Source organism: Mustela nigripes, chromosome 13 (assembly GCF_022355385.1).
Source record: "Mustela nigripes isolate SB6536 chromosome 13, MUSNIG.SB6536, whole genome shotgun sequence".
NCBI lineage: Eukaryota > Metazoa > Chordata > Mammalia > Carnivora > Mustelidae > Mustela > Mustela nigripes.
The window spans coordinates 116618318-116639216 of NC_081569.1; the positions used below are offsets into that span (position 1 = coordinate 116618318).

At 44.3% G+C, this 20899-nt stretch overlaps 1 protein-coding gene across 5 annotated transcripts in view; it reads left to right on the top strand.

Moving 5' to 3' along the window:
- TTC7B (tetratricopeptide repeat domain 7B) overlaps nucleotides 1-20899 on the top strand; it is a 246124-nt gene that overhangs the window by 103932 nt on the left and 121293 nt on the right. For all 5 annotated transcript variants that reach the window (XM_059373525.1, XM_059373527.1, XM_059373526.1 and 2 more), the window contains 3 exons: nucleotides 4492-4570; nucleotides 10307-10479; nucleotides 18688-18751. In XM_059373525.1, coding sequence (XP_059229508.1) covers nucleotides 4492-4570; nucleotides 10307-10479; nucleotides 18688-18751 — 316 coding nt within the window. The remainder of the gene's footprint in view (nucleotides 1-4491; nucleotides 4571-10306; nucleotides 10480-18687; nucleotides 18752-20899) is intronic.

Consider the following 20899-nt stretch of genomic DNA (forward strand, 5'->3'; position numbering starts at 1 on the left):
GCTATCCAGAGTTTGCCAAACATTTTTTTCACCTCTGACATTTGAGTTAGCATGGCAGTGATGGTTGATATTGAATTTAAATGCGTTGGTAGCCTAGGCCACACTCCGAGGTCAGAAAATAATCTGGAAGGACAAGTTAAGGAGAAGAGTTGTCTCTTCCCAGCCTAGTCCCAAGAAATGAAAGGAGAAATGACAACCAAAAAAGTGGATTGAGCCGAGTAGCCACCCATCACGAGGCAAAATGGTTCTCTAAGTCTCTGAGTTTCTCCCAGTCCCACTTTTCCATTTTGATTCTGATTTTGGAGCTCTGGCCTCCCTCCTGATACAGCTTCCCATTGGTTTGGTGGTACAGAGTCACAGGTGACAGTGTTAAAGAGCTCTGAATGTGGTTCAGAGTCACAGAACAGGCCCCACCCTGGACTTGACCCGCCTTCAGAAATCCTGCTTACAGGCAGGGCCTCCAAGTCAGGAGGGAGGCCAAGTGCTACCGAGTCGGCCTCCCTCTGTGTCCTCAGGAAGTCATGCTTTTGCCTTGACCTGAGGGCCAGCAGATGAGACCTGGAAGGAGGAAGGAAGATGATGAAACCTGATGAAAAAGGAGGAGGGAAGAAAAAGTGCAGATAGGTCACCAGGAGTCAAATGTGTCCCTGTGAAAAGTGGGTGGGCTTTCCTGTCAAGACAGAGCAGTAGATGGCCTGAGTTGGAACACGAGCAAAGCGGTGGGACTGGCCTGAGCTCCCGCTGCAGGGTAGGGGACAGAAAGAGGTGCTGGCAAGGGAAAAACAGGGCTGTGCCTGCTCATCAGACTGGACAGGCAGCTGGTGCTCAAGGGCCCTTCCTTTCTCCCTGGTAATGGCTGAGCCGTTGGGAACCATTCCACACGGAAGGACATGCACCCAGCTAGGGAAGCTTCCCCAAGCAAGATGCGGGAGGTGAACCCCATGTTCTGACAGCCTGCCAAAGTGCCCGCTGTTCATTGGCTGGCAGGAACATTCGTTTTTGAGAATAGTTTGCCATAATGAATTCTGACATCATTGCGCTCGCTCAGTCAGGAATGTTGAAATGGAATAAATGACCTAATGTGAAGGGTTTGTGGAAACCCTCAAAACCGAGGAGAGTCCCTGGCTCCCTCGTCTTCATTTTGAAGTGGAGTTTTTAAGCAACAGTTCATTCTGGATATTTAACGACCTCAACGTTTTAGGAATGAACTAATAGTTTAGAGACATGAAAGCAATCATGTGGCTTTTATTTCCCTCAAATTGGAGTCTTTCATAGCACTTAGAATATAATTCTTATATGTTAATTTCCCCATTTTGTTCCTTTTTATCATGATTATCTGTCCAGCTTTTTTTTTTTTTTAAAGGTTTGATTTATTCATTTAACAGAGAGGGAGAGTACAAGCAGAGAAAGCAGCAGGCAAGAGTGGGAGGGAGAAGCAGGCTCTCTGCTGAGCCGGGAGCCGGATGTGGGACTCGATCCCAGGACCCTGGGATCACGACCTGAGCTGACGGCAGCCACTTAACGAACTGAGCCACCCAGGCGTCCCTATCTGTCCAGCTTAAAAAAAATTTTTTTTCTGCTCTCATGGCAATAGTAGAAATGATTGACTGAATAAAATTAGGTGATTAAAAAAATGTATGAATGGTATAGGAGTTGCTGAAAATGAGATGTTTTTGCATTTGGGAAACTTCCTTCCTGTTCTTTCTAATATTTAAAATCTTTCCCCTCCAGCGGCTTTTTGCTGCTGTCAGACTGATCTGTGGTGGTTCCTGAGGGCTCCCTGTTGTTTGCTTGGCGAGGTGTCAGCCCCTGAGGGTTACTGTTTACAAGCAGGACCTCCCAGAGCTTGAGGAAGAATTTGATGCTGAATCCTAGGCTCTCTACAGAATAATCTGGAAACAGTTGCGAAAAACAATATTTGCTTCAAGGCCACTACCGGGCCTTGGGAATAAGCCCCCAGTGGCTAACCACCTCCTCCCGTGCAGCGCCCCCGTGAGTCCGGGCACTTCCTCGAGTTGTCCAGCAGGGGGCCTCGGTCCCGCGCGGGAGAGCCACCGGGCCCGCAGAGGGGAGTTGATTTCTCCAGCCATCCTTTCTCTTCTAAGGCAGCTGAGGCAGGACCCTCGACACCGGCCTGCTTCACCTGGGCCGATGGGTCTTCTTTCCAATTTTGAGGCACTTCCTGGGAGCATCTCATTAGCCGTGATCACTGGAATGCATAAAATGTGTGTTAGGCATATATGAGGTAATTTGCGTACAAATGATTAAGTCAGAGACCTGAGCTCTTGTATTCTAATTTCGTTCCTTCTTCTAGAGCTGCAGTTCAGTTTTAGAGCCAGTTTAGTTTCTCTTGCCCAGGAAGGCGACAGAATCTAGTAGAAAGCTTCCAGCTCACTCTCTCACTGGGTTGGTGAACTGAGCAAGGCATTCCACTTCTGTGTCATAAGGAGCTAGTCTGCATTGGCTCTTGTGGATAGCCGGAAAATTCTGGGCTTTCGTAACTGGATCAGTATCTCATTCTGCCAGGAGGGCGCGAGAGACAGTGCGGATGACCAGCTCCTATCTTGCAGCCGACCCCGGCTTATCCTATTTAGATTCGATGCTGCCTTTTCAGAGCTGATAGCCACCTGGTGAAACAGTCCTGTGAACCCGGGTCTCCAGTTACGTTCCCTCAGTCCCTCCCACCCCTGTGTCATACAATCAAGACTGCTGTTCTGTGTACACAGGGTAGGAGCTTAGTCCGTGGTTCTGGAATGAAATTCGACCACTGTATCCACGCCCCGCCCCCCGGGTGAGTTAGAGCTATTTCCTTCCCCCCATCACTTAGGAGAGCTGTGCTTCCATCCAGAGCAAACATACTTTGTTGCCCATGAGCATGGATCCCATAAAAACAAACGAAAGGGAAAGCAGAGTGGCTCGCGTGTCCTGGGGCCCATGACCTAATTTGCATTCACGGCTCTGTTAGAGTCCCTGTAGCACTGCTTGGAGTCCCGAGCACCAGTGTCTTTTTATGCCACTGTGAAGCTTCTGATCTGATACCATCTGAAATGTGTGGGTGAGAGGAACACAGGAGAACTGATGGGCTCTCGCCAGTAAACTGTTATCTTAAAGTTCCGGGGCTGTTCTTGTGAACGAGAGTCCTGGGATGCCGTGTAGGGAGAAGATACAAATTAATAGCCCTTGTGGGTGCTTGTAGCATACAGAGCCCACGTTCAGTTTGATTCAATACCTTTGCGCGATTGAAAATGTCATCCAAGAAGAAAGCCAAATGCCTAGAGCGCCTGCCACAGCCCGCAGAGGCTGGCTGACAGGTCCGCACCGGCTGACCCGCTCTGCGGCTTTTTGGAAAGATGAGATGTGTTCTAATGAGCAGTTATAAATATCACCGAGTTATGTCATAGGTGGTGGCAGCGCTCAATGTAAAGGGACTGGCTGGGAAGTGTTCCCAGCCGAATGGGCCGGGCACAGCTTTGCAGGGAGGACTGCAAGTGGGGGCTGGATACAGTGCCCAGGGTGTCACTAAATAATTACCTGTCCTTGACGGAAATGTGTCACCAAACGTGTCTCGGTGAAGTATGGGGCAGTGAGAGGAGACGTGTTCTCATCGGAGTCGCACCGCTCAGGGCTCCGGTCCTCATGCATTTGCTTGCAAAAGGGGCCTTGACCACTTGCTGCTTCTTGTCCGGGCAGAGTGGGGAGGGCAGCGTTGGCTTGGTGGCTTTTTGGGGGCAGTAATTTAGGTTCACAGAGATGCAGAGTGATTGCATGGTGGAGCCCCTCAGTTTTCATGCCTGTTATCTTTGTCCTGACCATAAAAATGGCAAGTTACAGGAAGGCTTTAGCACACCGCATTCTGTGCCTTGTGGATATTCCCGCACTCTCTCCCGCCCACCTTTTAAGTGAAAACAGATTTCAGCACCACTCAGTAGAGCAGGAAAACTATGGAGCCATTGGGAGGTTGAGGGTAGATTCTGCTAGATGCCTTACATCTATCTCTCTCTCTTCCTTTCCCCCTCCCTTGCCTTTCCCTCTCCCCTTCCCTTCTCTTTCCCCTTTTTTTCCCTCCCCTCCCCTCCCCTTCACTCCCCTCCCCTCCCCTCCCCTTCACTCCCCTCCCCTCCCCCTTCCCTTTCCCTTCCCCCTTCCCTTCTTCCTTCCTTCCTCCCTTGCTTTTTTTCCTTTTTCCTTCCTTCTTTTTTTCTTTCTTTCTCTTTCTCTCCTTTCTTCCTTCCTTCCTTGGCTTCAGAACTGATGTTCGGATTTTTTTTTTTCTCCTTGAGAAAATTTGATTGTGGAAGCACAAAAGACCAGCAATCCCAGGCCAAATTTTTCAGAGTCAAGCAAAGATGGACAGACATGTGCAGAATAATTGTTTGCTTAAAATCTAGCCAACAGCTTTCATGTAGACAAAATGCATTGAAATATGTGTATAAAATATTTAATATTAATGCACGCCAGATGGAAACCCTGTCAAACTCTGTGTGCACACAGGAACTTGACGAGAGGAGTCGGGAGATTCAGAGAGATCCTCAGAGCAGTAGAAACAAGAACAACACAAAACCTGCGAATGGTGAGTGTGATGGGTAATTTGATTGAGGCCGGAAGGGCACTTTAGGCGTCCTCTCTCCTCCCCTCCCTCCCCTTCCCCCTCCCTCCTGCCTCTCCCCCTTCACATACATGTATGTATGTGTGTGTGTATGTGTGTGTGTATGTGTGTGTATACACATATATACATATATATGTATATACTTTGTTGAGATACAGTTTCCACACCACACAGTTCACAGTTCACCCTTTTAAAGTCTGCGGTTTTTAGTGTACTAACCACATTATTCAGTCATCACTAATATTTAATTTCAGAACATTCTCATCCCCGAAAAGAAACCCCATACCTCTCAGTAGTCACTCCCCATTCTCCCCTTTACCCTCAGCCTCTGGCAACTGCTCATCTGTGTTTTGTTTTTATGGATTTGCCCATTTTGGACATTTCATATACATGGAATTATATACTAGGTGGTCTTGTTGTGACCGACCTGCTTTACCTAGCGTGGTATTTTCAAGGTTCACCCACGTTGGAGCATGGATCAGCATGTCACTCCTTTTTTGTGACCAGATACTATCCTACTGCAGGGACAGAACACATTGTTTGCATTTGTTCCTCAGTTGATGGACACGTGGATTGTTCCCACTTGTTGGCTATTGTAAATATTGCTGCTATTGACATTCTTACGTAAGTTTTTAAGTGGACACGTGGACAAGTTTTAGGTGGGCAGGCTGTACATTCAACATTTGGAGGAATCGCCAGACGATTCTCCAAAGCAGCTGTACCAGTTTGTATCCCCACCAGCAGTTAGGAGGGCTCTGATTTCTCCGTATTCTTTTTTTTTTTAAGGTTATTTATTTATTTATTTATTTGACAGAGATCACAAGTAGGCAGAGAGGCAGGCAGAGAGAGAGAGGGAAGCAGGCTCCCTGCTGAGCAGAGATCCTGATGTGGGGCTTGATCCCAGGATCCTGGGACCATGAGCTGAGCTGAAGGCAGAGGCTTTAACCCACTGAGCCATCCAGGCACTCCTGATTTCTCCATATTCTTGACAACACTTGTTATTGCCTGTCTTTTTGGTCTCGCCCTCCTAGTATATATGAAGTGCTGTCTCATTGTGGTTTTAATTTAGATTTCCCTAATGACTACTGACATTGAGCATCTTTTTATGTACTGATTGGTCGTACTACCTCTTGAAACAAAAGAACTGCATCCCTCTTGGCAGGGAGATTATAAGCCCTTCCAGTTGCCAGGGTGGTGAAGGGGTTGGCTGTACGCTGATGATTTCACACCAAAACCCAGCCAGAGCAGAGCAGATTGGATCCTGAAGAGTACCTAGTTGTTAGACTAAGTATAGTGATGCTAAAACTTAGAGGAGAAACAAAAGCTAGCTAGAGAACGTGGCTCATCAGCAGTTTGGCTGTGTTGTTGATTTAAGTTCTCTCTTGCCTTTTGAAACCCCTGAACTTTTCCTGGCTGGAGAGGTGATCGCTGATCCCTCTATGGCTGTTCTGCCAAGGGCTGTCTGGGTGAAGTCCTGGTGCTCACCAGAGATGAAGCAAATACCACGTGTCACAACTGACACAACAGCCCCATGGAAGAGTCCACCTTCTTGGGTCTTGTCCCTAGCGCCATCGTTTTCCCATTGTCATGACCCCTTTCAGTGTTGCCAGAGAGTTTAAAGCTGGGCCAGGCTCAGTGACTCCTGTTACAGGAAGTGAGGCTGTTTCTTCATTTTGGTGTCTTCAGGGTTTGGGGATGCAGATATCCGACTCATGGGGCCAGATGACGAATCAATAGGCTTTCCTGGAACTCATGGGGGCGAGACAAAGGAGCAACTTTACACTCCCCCACCCTTCCCCCAAGACCTCACTTGGTCTTTGGTATTTATTTATATGCCCGATATGATTTGGGTGTGCCTTAAGAAGTTCAAACCAGACATTTTGATTTGTGGAGTTCTTTAAGGCAAAAAACCTCTGAAAAGATATGGGTAAAAATTGTTGCCAAGTGTCTTTTCTCTCAAATTGACCTACTAACAACATTTCATGATACTTCTTGTCTGGTCAGCATGAACAGCTCCTTTTAAGTCTTTGAAGCACAATTAAAGTAATCGATGATATTGGCTCGTATTCTTATCATTGTTTTAAAAGCTGATTAAAAAGCCAATCTTTCAGAATTGCTTAAATGTGGAGCATTTGTCCATATTGTTGATTCAAAAGCATATATATTTTATTATAGTGATTAATGGTTTTTGCCCTGTTAGAAGGTGTGAGTGCATTGACTACTCTGTGGGCCATCTACCTGCTGCTTACATCAACACTACTTTTCACAGAATTAGAGAATATCTTCCATTATTGCCTAAGGTTTCTGTTATTTGGATCAATGTACTTTAACTTCTAAAAATCCTGTGAGGGGAGATTCTGAATAAAGACATGTCAGGAAGTGAGATAAGTTTCTTCAATTATTATTTTCCTTTTTCTGAGACATGCTGTGAGGAGGCTTCTGAAGAAGGCTGGGTAGACTGGAGTTGCCCCTGCACATTTTCAGCTGTTAACTGGTTGATGTTGACATGAGGGGAGTCACTTCCTCTCTCTGTTGGACTTGCGGTGCAAGTAAGTAGGCCTTTGGTCTTGGTTGATGAGTCTCAGGTGACCTAGGTTGAACTGCTTACAGTTCCTTGCATGCTCAGCAGAAGGTGTGCATTAGAATTATCTGAGGAACTTTGAACAAATGCACATCCCTTTTCCTGACCTCAGAAATGCCAGCTGAGTAGGTTTGGGGCAGAATCCAACAATCTTCTCTTCTTGTTTCCATGGGGAATTGTTTGCCTTCCCTAGCTGGGAAGTACTTCATGGGCCTTAATCACTGGTATCTTGGTCTACAGTAGCCATCAGAAAGCTTGTCAAGTTAATGCTGCTCACAACTCTGTGATTCCTTCGAGATTAGTTGATCATTGCAAATTTATGATGCTCTTAGGAAGTGAAAAATTTACCTTGTAAACTCTGTCAGGCGGTGAGACCATAGCTGAGAAGGATTTACAAATCCATTTACAGCAACCCCACTCTTAGACAAATACTTCAATGAACTAAAAGTGGGTGTTAGAAACAAACATTGTACATGAATGTCTATAGTGGCACTGTTTATGCTAGCCAGAAGATGGAAACATTCCGAATTTCTATCAGTTGATGACGAGATAAACAAAATGTGGTACATCCACACAATAGAGTATTATTTAGCCACAAAAAGGAATAACACACTGACCCAGGCTACTACATGGGTCAACCTTTTTTTTTTTTTTTTAAAGATTTTTTATTTATTTATTTGACAGAGAGAGATCACAAGAAGACAGAGAGGCAGGCAGAGAGAGAGAGGAGGAAGCAGGCTCCCTGCTGAGCAGAGAGCCCGATGCAGGACTCGATCCCAGGACCCTGAGATCATGACCTGAGCCGAAGGCAGCGGCTTAATCCACTGAGCCACCCAGGCGCCCTACATGGGTCAACCTTGACCTCTTGATGCTAAGTGAAAAAGCCAGTCACAAAAGGCCCCGTATTATAGGATTCCGTTGATAGGAAATGCCCCCAATGGGCAAATCTGCAGAGACAGAAAGCAGGTTAGTTGTTCCTGGGGTATGGAAGGAGGGAGTGGAAAATGACCACTGAAGAGTACAGGGCTTCCTCTTGGGGTGATATTCTGGAACCAGGGTGAGGTGATGGTCGCCAAGTACTGTGAATGTACTAAGTGCCATTGGGTTATACATTAAAATGGTTAAAATGGTGAATTTTAGGTTAGGTAAATTTTACCACAATTAAGAAAATACATAACTAAACAGATTTAATGACCAAGTTTATATATTAAGGTTTGACTTCTTTCTGGCTCCCTTCCTTTCCTTCTGATTTTTTCTGTTGCCAACAATTTGTAAGCATTTCAATGGCAAGCATATAAAACCCAAGTATAAGAAGTAAAAGGTCTGATCACTATTGGTGACTGTGCTGGTCATTTCTCATATTCATCTCCTGTTCTGAACTTCATGTGAGCTCTCAGTGCACACAACCAGACAGCCTTCCTTGGTTAGTGCAGTGGTAGAGTGACACATTTAAAATACGCAATCACATCAAAACCTCATTTTAAAAGTCTCTCTGGAAGATTAATACCCGGAAGTAAAGTGAGATCTAGCACAAGCTGTCGCATAGTGGACAAGCAGACTGTGGAGGGCAGAGATTTTTGTAACTTTAGAATCCCTGTCCATGGCAGGTATATTCAGAAAATGAAGCTCCTTGTTCATTTTTTTCCCTTTGACATTTTTTTTTTTTTTCTCGACTGTAGGGAGTCGAGGTTATTTTTGCCCGTTGATGCTTCCAGCAGAAGTCATTAGCTTATATGACTGCAGGGAGATTGAAATGAAACTATAATGGAAGGTTTAAGAAAACAGTGCAGGTACTGTTTAGGTTCTGAAAATTGTATTCTTATGAGATCTTTACAGATGGCTCAGTTGGGGATGATAGGAGTGCACTTAATTTCACATTTTTATAGACATTAAAGCCAGTGGGTCTTACTTGGGAATAATCAGGAAAATTTGCCTTTACCCAGTGGTTATCGGAAGCCACTAAGCTAGTGATTTGGTTGCATTTAAGTTTCCTGGTGGTGTTTTAGGCGATTTCATGTGGATGAAAACCTAGCAAAGTTCTCTTCTGGAACATATTTATTTAAAAAGTCTCACTCTCAGGGAAGATCAGCATTCTTTGCCTGCGTGTTTCCAAAGAACATAAAAACCTTGTGGAAAAACCTAATGGTTGAAGTTTTATTTTGCCACCTTTGGCTGATCGTGGGGTAGCACGGGCCACGTTGAGGTGCACCTGCTTCTGTTCTCAGGGAGATTTTGTGGGGGGTTTGTTTATCTGTTTGTTTTTACTTCTCTTCTTTATCACTGGAAGATTATGAGGTAAGTAAACTGATATGCTAACAAAATATTTCTAGATGTCACATACCCCCCTCCTCCCATTCATCAGATGGGGCACTGTTCTACTGCAGAGAGCTCGAAAAGCATAGTAGTCGTTGTCTAACTTAGGATGACAAGATCCAGATATGTCTGGGTTTTCTCAGGGAGGAAAGAGATACCTATGCAGCATTGCAAAGAGGTCTTTCTTGATCAGTAGCCATACTTGCCACTTTGCTTTCTCTTTTGCACAGGCCAGCAGTAGCCTTTGGGCTGGAAGGCCCAGAGTGCACTGAGAACAGGGCGCTGAGTCCCAAGACGGGGCCACCATGGGACTGGCCCTTGGCACTTCAAAGAGGGAAGGCATTTCCGAAATCTACACTGGATACCATCTTATCAGCAATGAAGAGCTTTTTTTTCCCTCCCCTTCAGGAGTAACGTCTTCTAGGTTGAGCACCAGCTTTGTGCCAAGTTTGGGTTTTAGCAGGGATCTGTTGGGAGGTGATGAAATATTTTGCAATTAACCTATAATAAGAGCTTTTGGAAAAGAGCTAAACTAAAAGTTTCGGTTGTTTCAGAATATCACAGAGGCAGGATGGCTCGAAGGGCATAGACTTTTTTTTTTTTTAATGGTTCAAATACCTTAGTGTATTTTCTCTCCTTTTTTGTAGTAAAATGTTCATCGGAGAAGTAAAAATCTTTAATCATGAGTCTTGGAATAGTGCCTAGCACAAAGTGATGACTGGAAAATATTGACCAAATGAGCAAATGAGTGAAGGAATGATACAGAATGGACTCACAGCTATGCCTTTGCTCCTTTGTGTTCCCAGACAATAGCCAGGCAGTTGGCGGAGATCTTGTTGCGGGGTATGTGTGAACAGAGCTACTGGAACCCTCTGGAGGATCCGCCCTGCCAGTCACCTCTGGACGACCCTCTCCGGAAAGGAGCAAACACAAAAACCTACACCCTCACTCGGAAAGCCCGCGTCTACTCAGGAGAGAAGTATGGCCCTTGATGTCCTCCTTCGTAGGCTGGGGGATGGGAGGAAAACTCAAGGATGAGTAAAGTTTGGGACCGATTCTTCCCGTAAGAGAGAACCAGACAAACAAGTCTCATTTGCCAATTTAATGGAGACACTCCATTCCTTTTAGTAACCTCAGTAGATATCTGTGCACCAGTGGGTACATTTTAAGTAGGAAAATTCTCTCCTCTCAGTCCTTGGCCACTGTTCTTGGCCATCACTATTGGTCTTTCGGATTCTCATTCTGTTTCTTCTAAGAACCCTAGCATTAGCCAGTAATCAGTGACAAAGCTGTTTGTAAGCCAGAGTTAGCCTTTTTTTCTTTTCTTCAGCAATTCCTTGATCCTTTTGTTTATAAATTTGTTTTAAACCAAATTAGCTATAAGAAGAAAGAGAATTAAATAACTTGTAAGTGATTGGAAGGTGACGTCTCTTTTGAACTTTTTAATTTTTTTTTATTTTAAATCTGGGACAGGGCGCCTGGGTGGCTCAGTGGGTTTAAGCCTCTGCCTTCGGCTCAGGTCATGATCTCAGAGTCCTGGGATCGAGCCCCGCATCGGGCTCTCAGCTCAGTGGGGAGCCTGCTTCCTGCCCTCTCTCTGCCAGCCACTCTGCCTACTTGTGATCTCTGTCTGTCAAATAAATACATAAAATCTTAAAAAAATAAATAAATAAATCTGGGACTTGGCTACCTTGGAGGAAGGTGGGTTCGGGAACCTCTACAGCCTCCATGTGGGCCTTCCCCAGCTTGGGAAGCAGGAGGTGGCAGGCATTGACCATGAGAGGGGCCAGGAGACAGGAGATTGTTGACTCACTCTTGATTCCTCCCCTTAGAGTCTCACCCTCCCATCTTTGCCGGTTCCTGCAAGGAGGAGGCTTGATGGCTCTTCAGAATCTCTCTGTGAGGGGAAGGGGGCGTGTATGAATAAGTATGGAAACCTTCCACAATGGTTATCAAATGAGAAATGGCAGAGAGACTGCAGGCGGCTGCTTCTGAGGCTCCAGAGCTAGGGCGGGGAGGGGGTTTTGACTAGATGCTTACTGCATGTGTGACTTCCGGAAATGATTGTCGCATTTGCAAAAGGGACAACGCATCCCTGGCAGGCAGCCTCCTCTTAATCCCCTTACGTTGACCCTGGCATTTCTCTCCCTCATCCTCCTCTTGTTCAAACTGCATTTCTTACATGGATTCAGAGAAGCGAGCATATTCTTAACTTTTTCCCTAGGTTTATTTTAGTTTGCGCTTAATCCCCCTTTTAATTTAACCCCCCTTTTTGTGGCCTTGTTGAACCATGAGTTTGCTCAATTCACAGTCTGTGTTACTCCTTAGTCCTTATCTGAATTCACAGAACATCTGTTCTAGCAAATCCCAAACTCTCACTTTAAAAATGCTGAACCCTCAGTATGAAGTATTTAGAAGCAGTTTTGGGGTTCATCTTGAAAGTGAAGTTTATATCCTAAGAATAGGCCTGAGTTCTTTGTTTGTTTTCTGCTTCTATGCTGCTTAGTAGACAGATGTATAAGGTTCCAGGTATATTGAGAAACTCAGCTCCTGCTCCTTCCCCTGATCAAGCTGGAAACATGGGTAGAGCTCTGTTTCTTTGGGTGTTATTCCAATGTGGCTTCATCCCTTGAAGGCAGAAAAGCTCAGGATGCTGGCCATTTCTCCTTTATTTTGTGAACCACTCAGACTCTGTTACTCTCCTGATGTCAACAGCCCCAGCTGTCCAAGGAGAATTATGGAGGCAACATGAAGATCTAGAAAATGCAATGACAATTAAAGGGAGATTCCCCTACCAGGACTGGTTGCTGAGTCACAGTTTCATTCCACACAGATACAGTCAGGTTTTTTGTTTTGTTTTGTTTTTACCATTTTACTGAGATGTGATTCACATACTATACAGTTCACTCATTTAAAGTATACAGTTCAGGGGGCACCTGACTGTCTTAGTCAGAAGAGCATGTGCCTCTTGATCTTGGGGTTATGAGTTCAAGCCCCACATGAGATGTAGAGATCACTTAAATAAATAAAAAAACTTAAAAAAAAAAATACAGTTCAGTGGCTTTTAACATAGTCACATAATTGTGCTTCTGTCATCATAATCAACTTTGAAAATTTTTTTTACCCTGAAAATAAACCTAGTGCCCCTAAGGTGTCACCTCACCATCCCCAATCCCTTGGCTTTTTCATATGAATTTTAGTATCAGTTTGTCCATTTCTGAAAAAAAGAAAGAAAGAAAAGAAAAGAAAAAAAGCAGCTAGGATTTTGATGGGAATTGCACTGAATCTATAGATCAATTTGGAGGAATATTGCCATCTTAACAATACTGAGTCTTCTAATCCATGAATATGGGACGTCTTTCATTTATTTCGGTCTTCTTTAATTTCTTTCAACAGTGATTTGTTGTTTTCAGAGTGTAAGTTTTTTACTTCTTTCTTGAAACTTACTGTGTGTGTGCCTGCTATTCTTTTGGATACTGCCATAAATGGAATTGTTTTCTTAATTTCATTTTTGGTTTTTTCATTTCAGGTATAGAGAGATACAGTTGATTTTTTGTATTGATGTTATTATATACTGCAATCTTGCTGAACTTGTTCATTTGTTCAAATAGTATTTTAGATTCCTTAGGATTTTCCATATACCAGAATATGTCATCTGCAAATAGAGGTAGTCTTACTTCTTCCTTTCTAACTTAATGGCTTTTATTTTATTTTCTTCCGTAATTGCTTTGCCAGAACCTCCAGTACAATGTTGAATAGAAATGGCAAGGATTGGTGGATATCCTTGTCTTATACCTGATGTTAGGAGGGAAAAAGCATCCAGTTTTCCACCATTGAGTGTGAAATTAGTTGTGGGTTTTCATAAATACCTTTCATCAGGATGAAAAGTTCTTTCTATTGCTAGTTTGTGGAGTACTCTTTATCTTGAAAGGGTATTTAATTTTGTCAGGTGCTTTTTTTGCATCAATTGAGAAAATCATGTACATTCGTTATTCTGTTGATGTAATGTATTACATTAATGGATTTTCAGATGCTAAGTCAATCTTTGACAAATTTCATTGATCTTTTTTAAGAACCAACTTTGGTTTTGTTCATTTTTTGTTCATTTTTTTGTTCATTTGTTCATTTTTTTCTATTGTGTCTCTGTTCACTAAAATTTTATTAATTTCCACACTGATCCTTATTCTTTCAGTTATCACCATCAGTTCTGAGCTTTCTAGTTTTGTTTGTTCACAATGATAATTCTGGTTTATTAGGTAAGAGAGAAAGAAAGCCTTGTTGGGATTATACTTGTCTTGGGGCTCCCTGATCACCAGGACTCTCTAATTAGGCAAAAAGGATATTAATACCAATTCAGTTATACTGCTTGGCGGGTAAAAAAGGGAATCCACAGATAATGATTAAACCCCATCTTGGCCAATAGTCTCAAACGCTTCCCCTCCTTAGTCCCTTATGAGAAGTGTGAGCACAGAGCCTTCCAGCTCCAGCAGATCACAAGAACCATTCAGAATAGCTGGTCATAATGGAATACAACAGAAAAGTGAGCTCTGTCAGAAAACTCCACTCCTTGTCACTGTGGCCTGGACCTGGGGTGGAAACAGGGTGCTCATTCTCTTGACAATCCTAGATAGGAAAGGGATCACATGGACCTCTTTACTTTCTTCCTTCTAGGTCTTTCTGTGAGGAATTTTTTTGACCTTTGCTCATTTATTTATTAAAGATTTATTTATTTATTTCGGGAGGAACAGAAAGAGAGGTAGAGAGACTCCCTACCAAGCCCAGAGCCCAACGCAGGGCTCAATCCTAGGACCCTGAGATCATGACCTGAGTGGAAACCAAGAGTCAGACACTTAACTGACTGTGCCACGCAGGCACCCCGCTTTATTTTTTAAGTAAGCTTTTTATTGACACATAACACATACTGGAAGAAATACACGAACCGAAAGTATAAAACTTGATGAATTTTTACCAAATGAACACATCCATGTAATTAGCACCCTGATCAAGAAACAGACATTGCCAGAACCCTTGAGGCCCTCTTTGTACCCTCTCCTGATCACTGCCTCTATCCAAGGGTAACCATCCTGAGTCCTAGCCCAATCATTAGTATAGGCCATTTTTGAAATTTATATGACTGGAATAATGTATTAAAAACTCGTCTGTTTAACTTCTGTCTGATATTATGTTTGAGAGGTTCATCTGTGTTTCTGCATGCAGCCGGAGTTTGTTTCCGTTATTATGAAATTTTCCGTATATACTCCAATATATTGATCCATTCTACTCGTGATGGATGCTAGAGTCGTTTCGCATATGGGGCTGCTTCCATCTCATTCAGGCCCAGGTCCAAATAGCTTGACCGTTACCTTCTCAGAAAGGTATTCCCCAGTCACCTTATCTAACTGTCCTCCTTTCTGAGCATTTTCTATCACATGAGCTCATTCATTTTTCATCATAGCACCTAAAATACAGATTTTTTTTTGGTTTATCCTTCTTCTAGAATGTGCTGCAGTGAACATTTTCACACATGTTCCTTAGTGCACGCACATCAGGGATGTCTTCCTGCTGTTGTGTTTCTCCTTGTAAAAAAACACTTGAGATGGCTTAGATCATTAAACGCATGTTAGACTTCATGATTAGCACAAAGTAAGAAAGGAGGTTAAAAACTACTCTTGTGTCAAAAAGTGGGTGATGAAAACATTTACCGAAAGCTGGGAGCCAGACGTGGTGCTCAGCTCCTCTGTAGGCCCTGCAGGAGAGGGTGACTGTTGTGGACTTCTAAATACAGGTCTGAACCTCCCTGAGCCAGGGCACAGGATTTGGGGAAGGATGACGACACTGTTGAAAGTGTGAAGATGGGGGCATTGAAGGGTCAGGGAAAGCTCCGGTGGCCTCCACGTAGGCTTTGTGGGACTCTCCCAGTCCACTCCAGAGCATGGCTGAGTGGACTTGATCCGAATGGAGGACCCTTCTTTTTCGTCACGACGGGGTGTTGGCCTGTCTGGAATTGTGTGCCAGGGTGATCCTCAGGTCGGATTAGCCGATCCCTCATAACCAATAGGTACTCTCAATGACTAATTTAAGTCCTTTTCCTTTCTTAGAACTTTTGTCCTTCCACACAGACCTGAGACTGAGGTACTTTCTGCCTCAGCACGTTTAACCGTGTGACTCAGGGACGAAGCAGAGCTGCAGCCACCGTGGGCTTTGACTCTTTTTAGCTCTTATCCACTGGCTGTGGTTCAGAGGCTGTATTTCTCTGGGAATTCTCTAGGGGTTTCACAACCGGGCCTGGCATATTAAAACTAGAAAGGCAGGGGCGCCTGGGTGGTCCAATGAATGGAGCATCCGACTCTTGATTTCCACTCAGGTCATGATCTCACCAATCGCGGGCTTGAGCCCAGAGTTGGACTCCCTGCTTGGTGGGGAGTCTGCTTGAGATTCTCTCCCACCTTTCCCTCTGCCCCTCCCCCTACTCATTCTCTCTCTCTAAAAATAAGTAAATAAATCTTAAAAAAAAAAAAAAAAAACTAGAAAGACACTATTGCTGGGCCTTGGAATTGATGTTGTCATTTACACATAACTTCCTTGTGAGTTGGAGGTGTTCTTCTTGGAGAACAGTCGGAGCCCTCCTTGCACCTACTTGGAGTCTGCATTGACACCTGGATGGTGCCATTGACTTTCAGACATCCAACTCGTCATTGGTTGTGTAATAGCTAAAGATGACAGAAAGATGAACTGCATTTGGATAAAATTGGATTAATTTCTTTTGTAGGATGGTTTCTACCACATACAGTGACATTTTTCACCCATCTGGGGAAATTTTTAGAAAGGGCTGTGATCTGGCAGCCTTGGCAAGGTCATGATCACGCTCCGTAAGTGAAGATTCTTGCTCTTGTTCCTTTTGTGTAGAGTCAGACAATGAGTAGATAAATTCATCCAAAGTGAGAAAATGGGCAACTTGCCTGAAGGTCAGCCCAGGAGTTAGTAAGGTGGCTGGGCCTGGGCCAGTTATTACCATCAGTTCTGAGCTTTGCTCAGAAGCTCTGTGCTCCCACCAGCAGCTTGTCCTCACTGTCCGTGAGCCCTGTGTGCTCCCTGTCCCTTCTTATCCTGCACCCTGCCCTTCAGTCAGTGTCCTGTTGGTCTAGGCCCCCAGTTTTTCCACTCCACAAGCCTGAGGCTTGGGCACCCAGGGCTTTCCCCCGATGTTCTTGGGCCCACAGAGGAGATTGTCACAAAGGAGCCCAGTGTTTTCTACCATCTACTCTGAGCTCTATATCTCCTTCAACAGAGAACAGGGGAGGAATGGCCAGAGAGGGGGTCCAGAGAATCCACACGTAGTGGAAGGGGCGTTCTGGTGTATAGTTTTTCAGCATGTCTCTTAAAACTGCCGTTCCTCCTCTTCTCTCTGCCCATTTCTTCCTGCCAGCTCTGAGAGTTTGCCGCACTCCTGAGTCCCATCTCTCCTGCCTCAAAAGGAAGGGTAGAGGAAGTGGAATTAGAATCAGTTAATGTGCTACTTGTTAGCAGCTCTGGTAAAAATAACACAACTTAGCATTTAAGCAGGCTGGATGGCTCAGATGGAATTTGGGGATTATCCATGGACTGAATTGGCTGGTGTTAAGTCACAATTAGCATGGGCTCTCTTCTTTTCAATTAGTCTAGACCATGTAGAACTGGCTAGCCGCCCTGGAAAAAATGGTTAATGTTACTGCTCGATTGGTAAGGTCCCCATGGTATGGAAGCATGGCCAGGATGGCAGGAAACGATTGCTGGGTGGGCACACACACACACACACCACACACACACACACACACATGCTTGGGAGCACTCTTCATTCAAAGCCTGTAGGCTCTATTTCTGAATTGAAGGGGAAAGAAGACTTCTGTCATCGAAAATCCCAGCTCCCCTCAAGCTTCCTGTTTAAAGAAGTTCTCTGCAAATCCCAGAATCCTGCTCTCCACTTACAGGCCAGACTTTTCACCAAATTTTAGCCCTACAAGGGCAATGGGAACCACTCCACAGGTGGTCTCCTTACCCTTATGGACGTCAGAGGTACGGAAAGAGAACCAGGTCCTGTGCTTTTTCTGTCTTGCTCTTCCTGGTCCTTTGATGCCATACAAAAGTTGCCAGCACTTCAAAGAGAACAAGTATTTATAATGATGATATGGAAGACTTTTTTTTTTTTTTTTTTTTTTTTTTTGCCATTTTGAGGGGTGGGGAGGATCATCCCATCTCTTAAATTAAATGACTGTGATGTTAGCACTGGGAAGATGTAAATTTAGTCTTTATTTGATCATCTCTAAAACATCCAGAAATTTTTTTAAACCAACTTCATTTTTGTTGCTCTCTTCTTTCATTTTGTGAAAAAGAATCGAGTTTGGCTCAATTGGTGATAACACTCTCAATTCTACTCAAAGGATTCTAGAGCTTTTAGAACAGAGGGAAAAAATGCTGCAAGTCTCTAAAAATCCTCAAAGCACCAAAAAAGTAGGCTCCAAAGGCTGGAGGTTGGGGTCAGGCTTGGGGCTTTTTGTTGTTATTGTTGTTCTCTAATCTTGAGCAATATTGAGTTTAAAAAGCTTTTTCTTTTAATCACAGATGTCAGAGCTTGGCCAACTTCCATAAAATAGATTAATAAGACAACTAGCACTTGCATGCCACCCCACAATAGAACACGTGTGTTTAATTAAAGTGACTTGCCCAAGTTCTTACAGTATTCTTGAAATGATTCAAAGTCTAAAATTGCTTCCAATCTCTTATTTCATCTGAAGGACAGTATAAGATATGGCAGTTAGCAAGTGAGAGGTAAGAAGCGGACTGCTTAGTGAGGTGTCTACAGTCTCTACCCCCAAAATGGGTTTAGGAGAAAGTTTTATCACTGAGATGATGTCAGTTTGTAGCAATCTCAATTTCTGCCTCTATAACAGGCATATATGTTCTCTGGGCTTTTATTTTGGTTTTTATAGCTTGACTTCACTCTGCTGCCTGCTATTAAAATGCATAGTTAAAATGTATAAATTCCATAGATTACCATAGGAATAAGCAAATTAATTCAAGTGTCAGATGATACAGTATATTTTGTGGTTCTACATAAAAATCTAGCTTTTAATATTTAGTGCTATTCATCGTCTTGTATTTTATATGATCTTGAAATTGCCATATATAAAATTCAATTTTCTTTACACAGCATTTTTTGTCCTCAAGAAAATACTGAAGAAGCCCTGTTGTTACTGCTGATTAGTGAATCGATGGTAAGTAGAATGTGCTTTCAAATTCTTCTCCACCCCCCTTTCCTACAGTCCTGTTTTTGATATGGTCACTCCATCAGTACAGTGGCTATTTTACTTGGGAAAAGAATACTTTCTAGGGGGGATACCTGGGTTGGGGGAGGGAAGGAACAACAGGGATTTAAGAAGAGGGATGTTTCTTTTTTTTTTTTAAAGAATAAATAAATAATTTGTTTGATGGAGATCACAAGTAGGCAGAGAGGCAGGCAGAGAGAGAGAGGAGGAAGCAGGCTCTGAGCCTGAGGTAGGGCTCAATCCTAGGACCCTGGGATCATGACCTGAGCCAAAGGCAGAGGCTTTCACCCACTGAGCCACCCAGGCACCCCGAAGAAGAGGGATGTTTCTTAATTCTTGGGCTAGTTAGAGGTGTCCCTTGCAGGTTAATCTCAGCCTGGAGCATGGAGCAAGCCGTTACAGGCCATCTGAGTTCATTCATTTGCCCACTGATTACTGATAGGACACAAACACGATTGCGGATAGGTAAACTATAGCTGAAAGAAGACCAGAGGAATCCTGTGAAGGGAAGGAAGTCCCCCCAGGGTAACCTTTCCAAGCCACCTCAACTTGCCTGGGGGAAGGAGGGAGAGTTTAGGGATAAATCAGTGGGTGGTGGCTGAGCCTGATAAGCAGCTTCAACCTCCTGGGTTGGACTCCCGCTTGCGCCAAGGCACTCTGGAGTCCCCGGCTGTGAGAGCGCGTTCCTGTTCCCTGGCTCTGCTGTCATGAGGGAGTTTTTGCAAGGCCATTGGATTCCCTTGAAATGTTTTGTTAATGTCTGGCCAGGCTATCAAAGTTTACGTCTAGAATTTCATTCCTCACCATTTATTGGGTTTCTGCTCTGCGTCGTGCTAGGCATGACTGCCCAGGCTTGAAGTTGTGGGAGGCAATCTGTGTCATGGTAGTCAGTCCCTTGGCATGTAAGTGGTGTTTGCTGAACACCTGGACAGGACGGTGGGGCTCCTGGAACTGGGAAGGACCTAGATGTCCTCGTACGCATTCCCTCATACCATGAGTGGGAATCCTGAGGACCAGAACAGGAAAAACAGATGCATCCTGCAGTGGTCTGTTGCTCTTTCTAGATCAGAGTGCCTCCTCCCATGTCTCCCACCTCACCAGGCTGGCAGGAGGAGAAGGAGGAGGAACAGGAATCGTGACCGAAGCAAGAGGAGGTATTTGCCTTCTTCCCCAAGCAGGTGGTTTCAGTGGAGGCATGAAACACACCCAGCTGAAGAGGATTTAGAAATGGAGCCCAAGAAGAATGCCGGATGGGCTGAGTGAAGGAGGGATCTGGAGAGGCGGGGTTAGTCAGGGAGGCTTGCATTCTTGCCTTAATTTCAAGCCTTGCGTTTTCTTGTTCTGCGAAACGGCCCAGAGATGTTTACAAGGACAAGACTGCTTGAGTTACCACTGCTTTTTTATTTGGAAGCTCTTTGACGTCATTGGCCTTCCTTCCTCTGAAGGAAACAGGTCGCCCCCCTGGACTCATCTTTCCTTGACTGTCAGCTGGTAACTCAGAATGGTGTCATTTACATTCTCTACTTTGCCTTGGCACGGCCGGGGAAGGCATCTATGTGAACAGGCTGGCACCTGGTGGCATTTGGTAACCGTTTTTCGAATGAGCCGGTCTCACCGTGCTTTGCCATCAGTTCTTCGGTGGGGGCGACCCCCTCATGTTGGCCCCCTAGCTCATGTTCCCTCATTCTGAGGGGGACTCCTCGCAGCTTGGCAGTGAGTTTCCTTCAGGCACACTTGGTTGGTTATGTTGGGAAATGTTATGTTGGTCATGAAGGAGTAGCGACCACACATTTTTTATTTCTTGGACAATTCTAATCGAAAATACTGTTTTCCGTTGTCAGATCATGTGTTCCCATTTTAGAATTTGGAAAACAGAGCCACATCTCTAAAATGCTTGCTCCAAGTGTGGATGTCTTGGGAATGATGTCTCCACCTTTCCTGCTCCTTAATTGAAATGATAGAAACTAATAATACTCAAAATTGAGATCCCTTTGAGACCATCAGTTGTGGCTCTATGGTATTTAATTTCTGGAAACTCTCTTCAGAGGATGGTGAAACCCAATGACATCATCAGTAAATATGAAGGTCTGGGTTTCC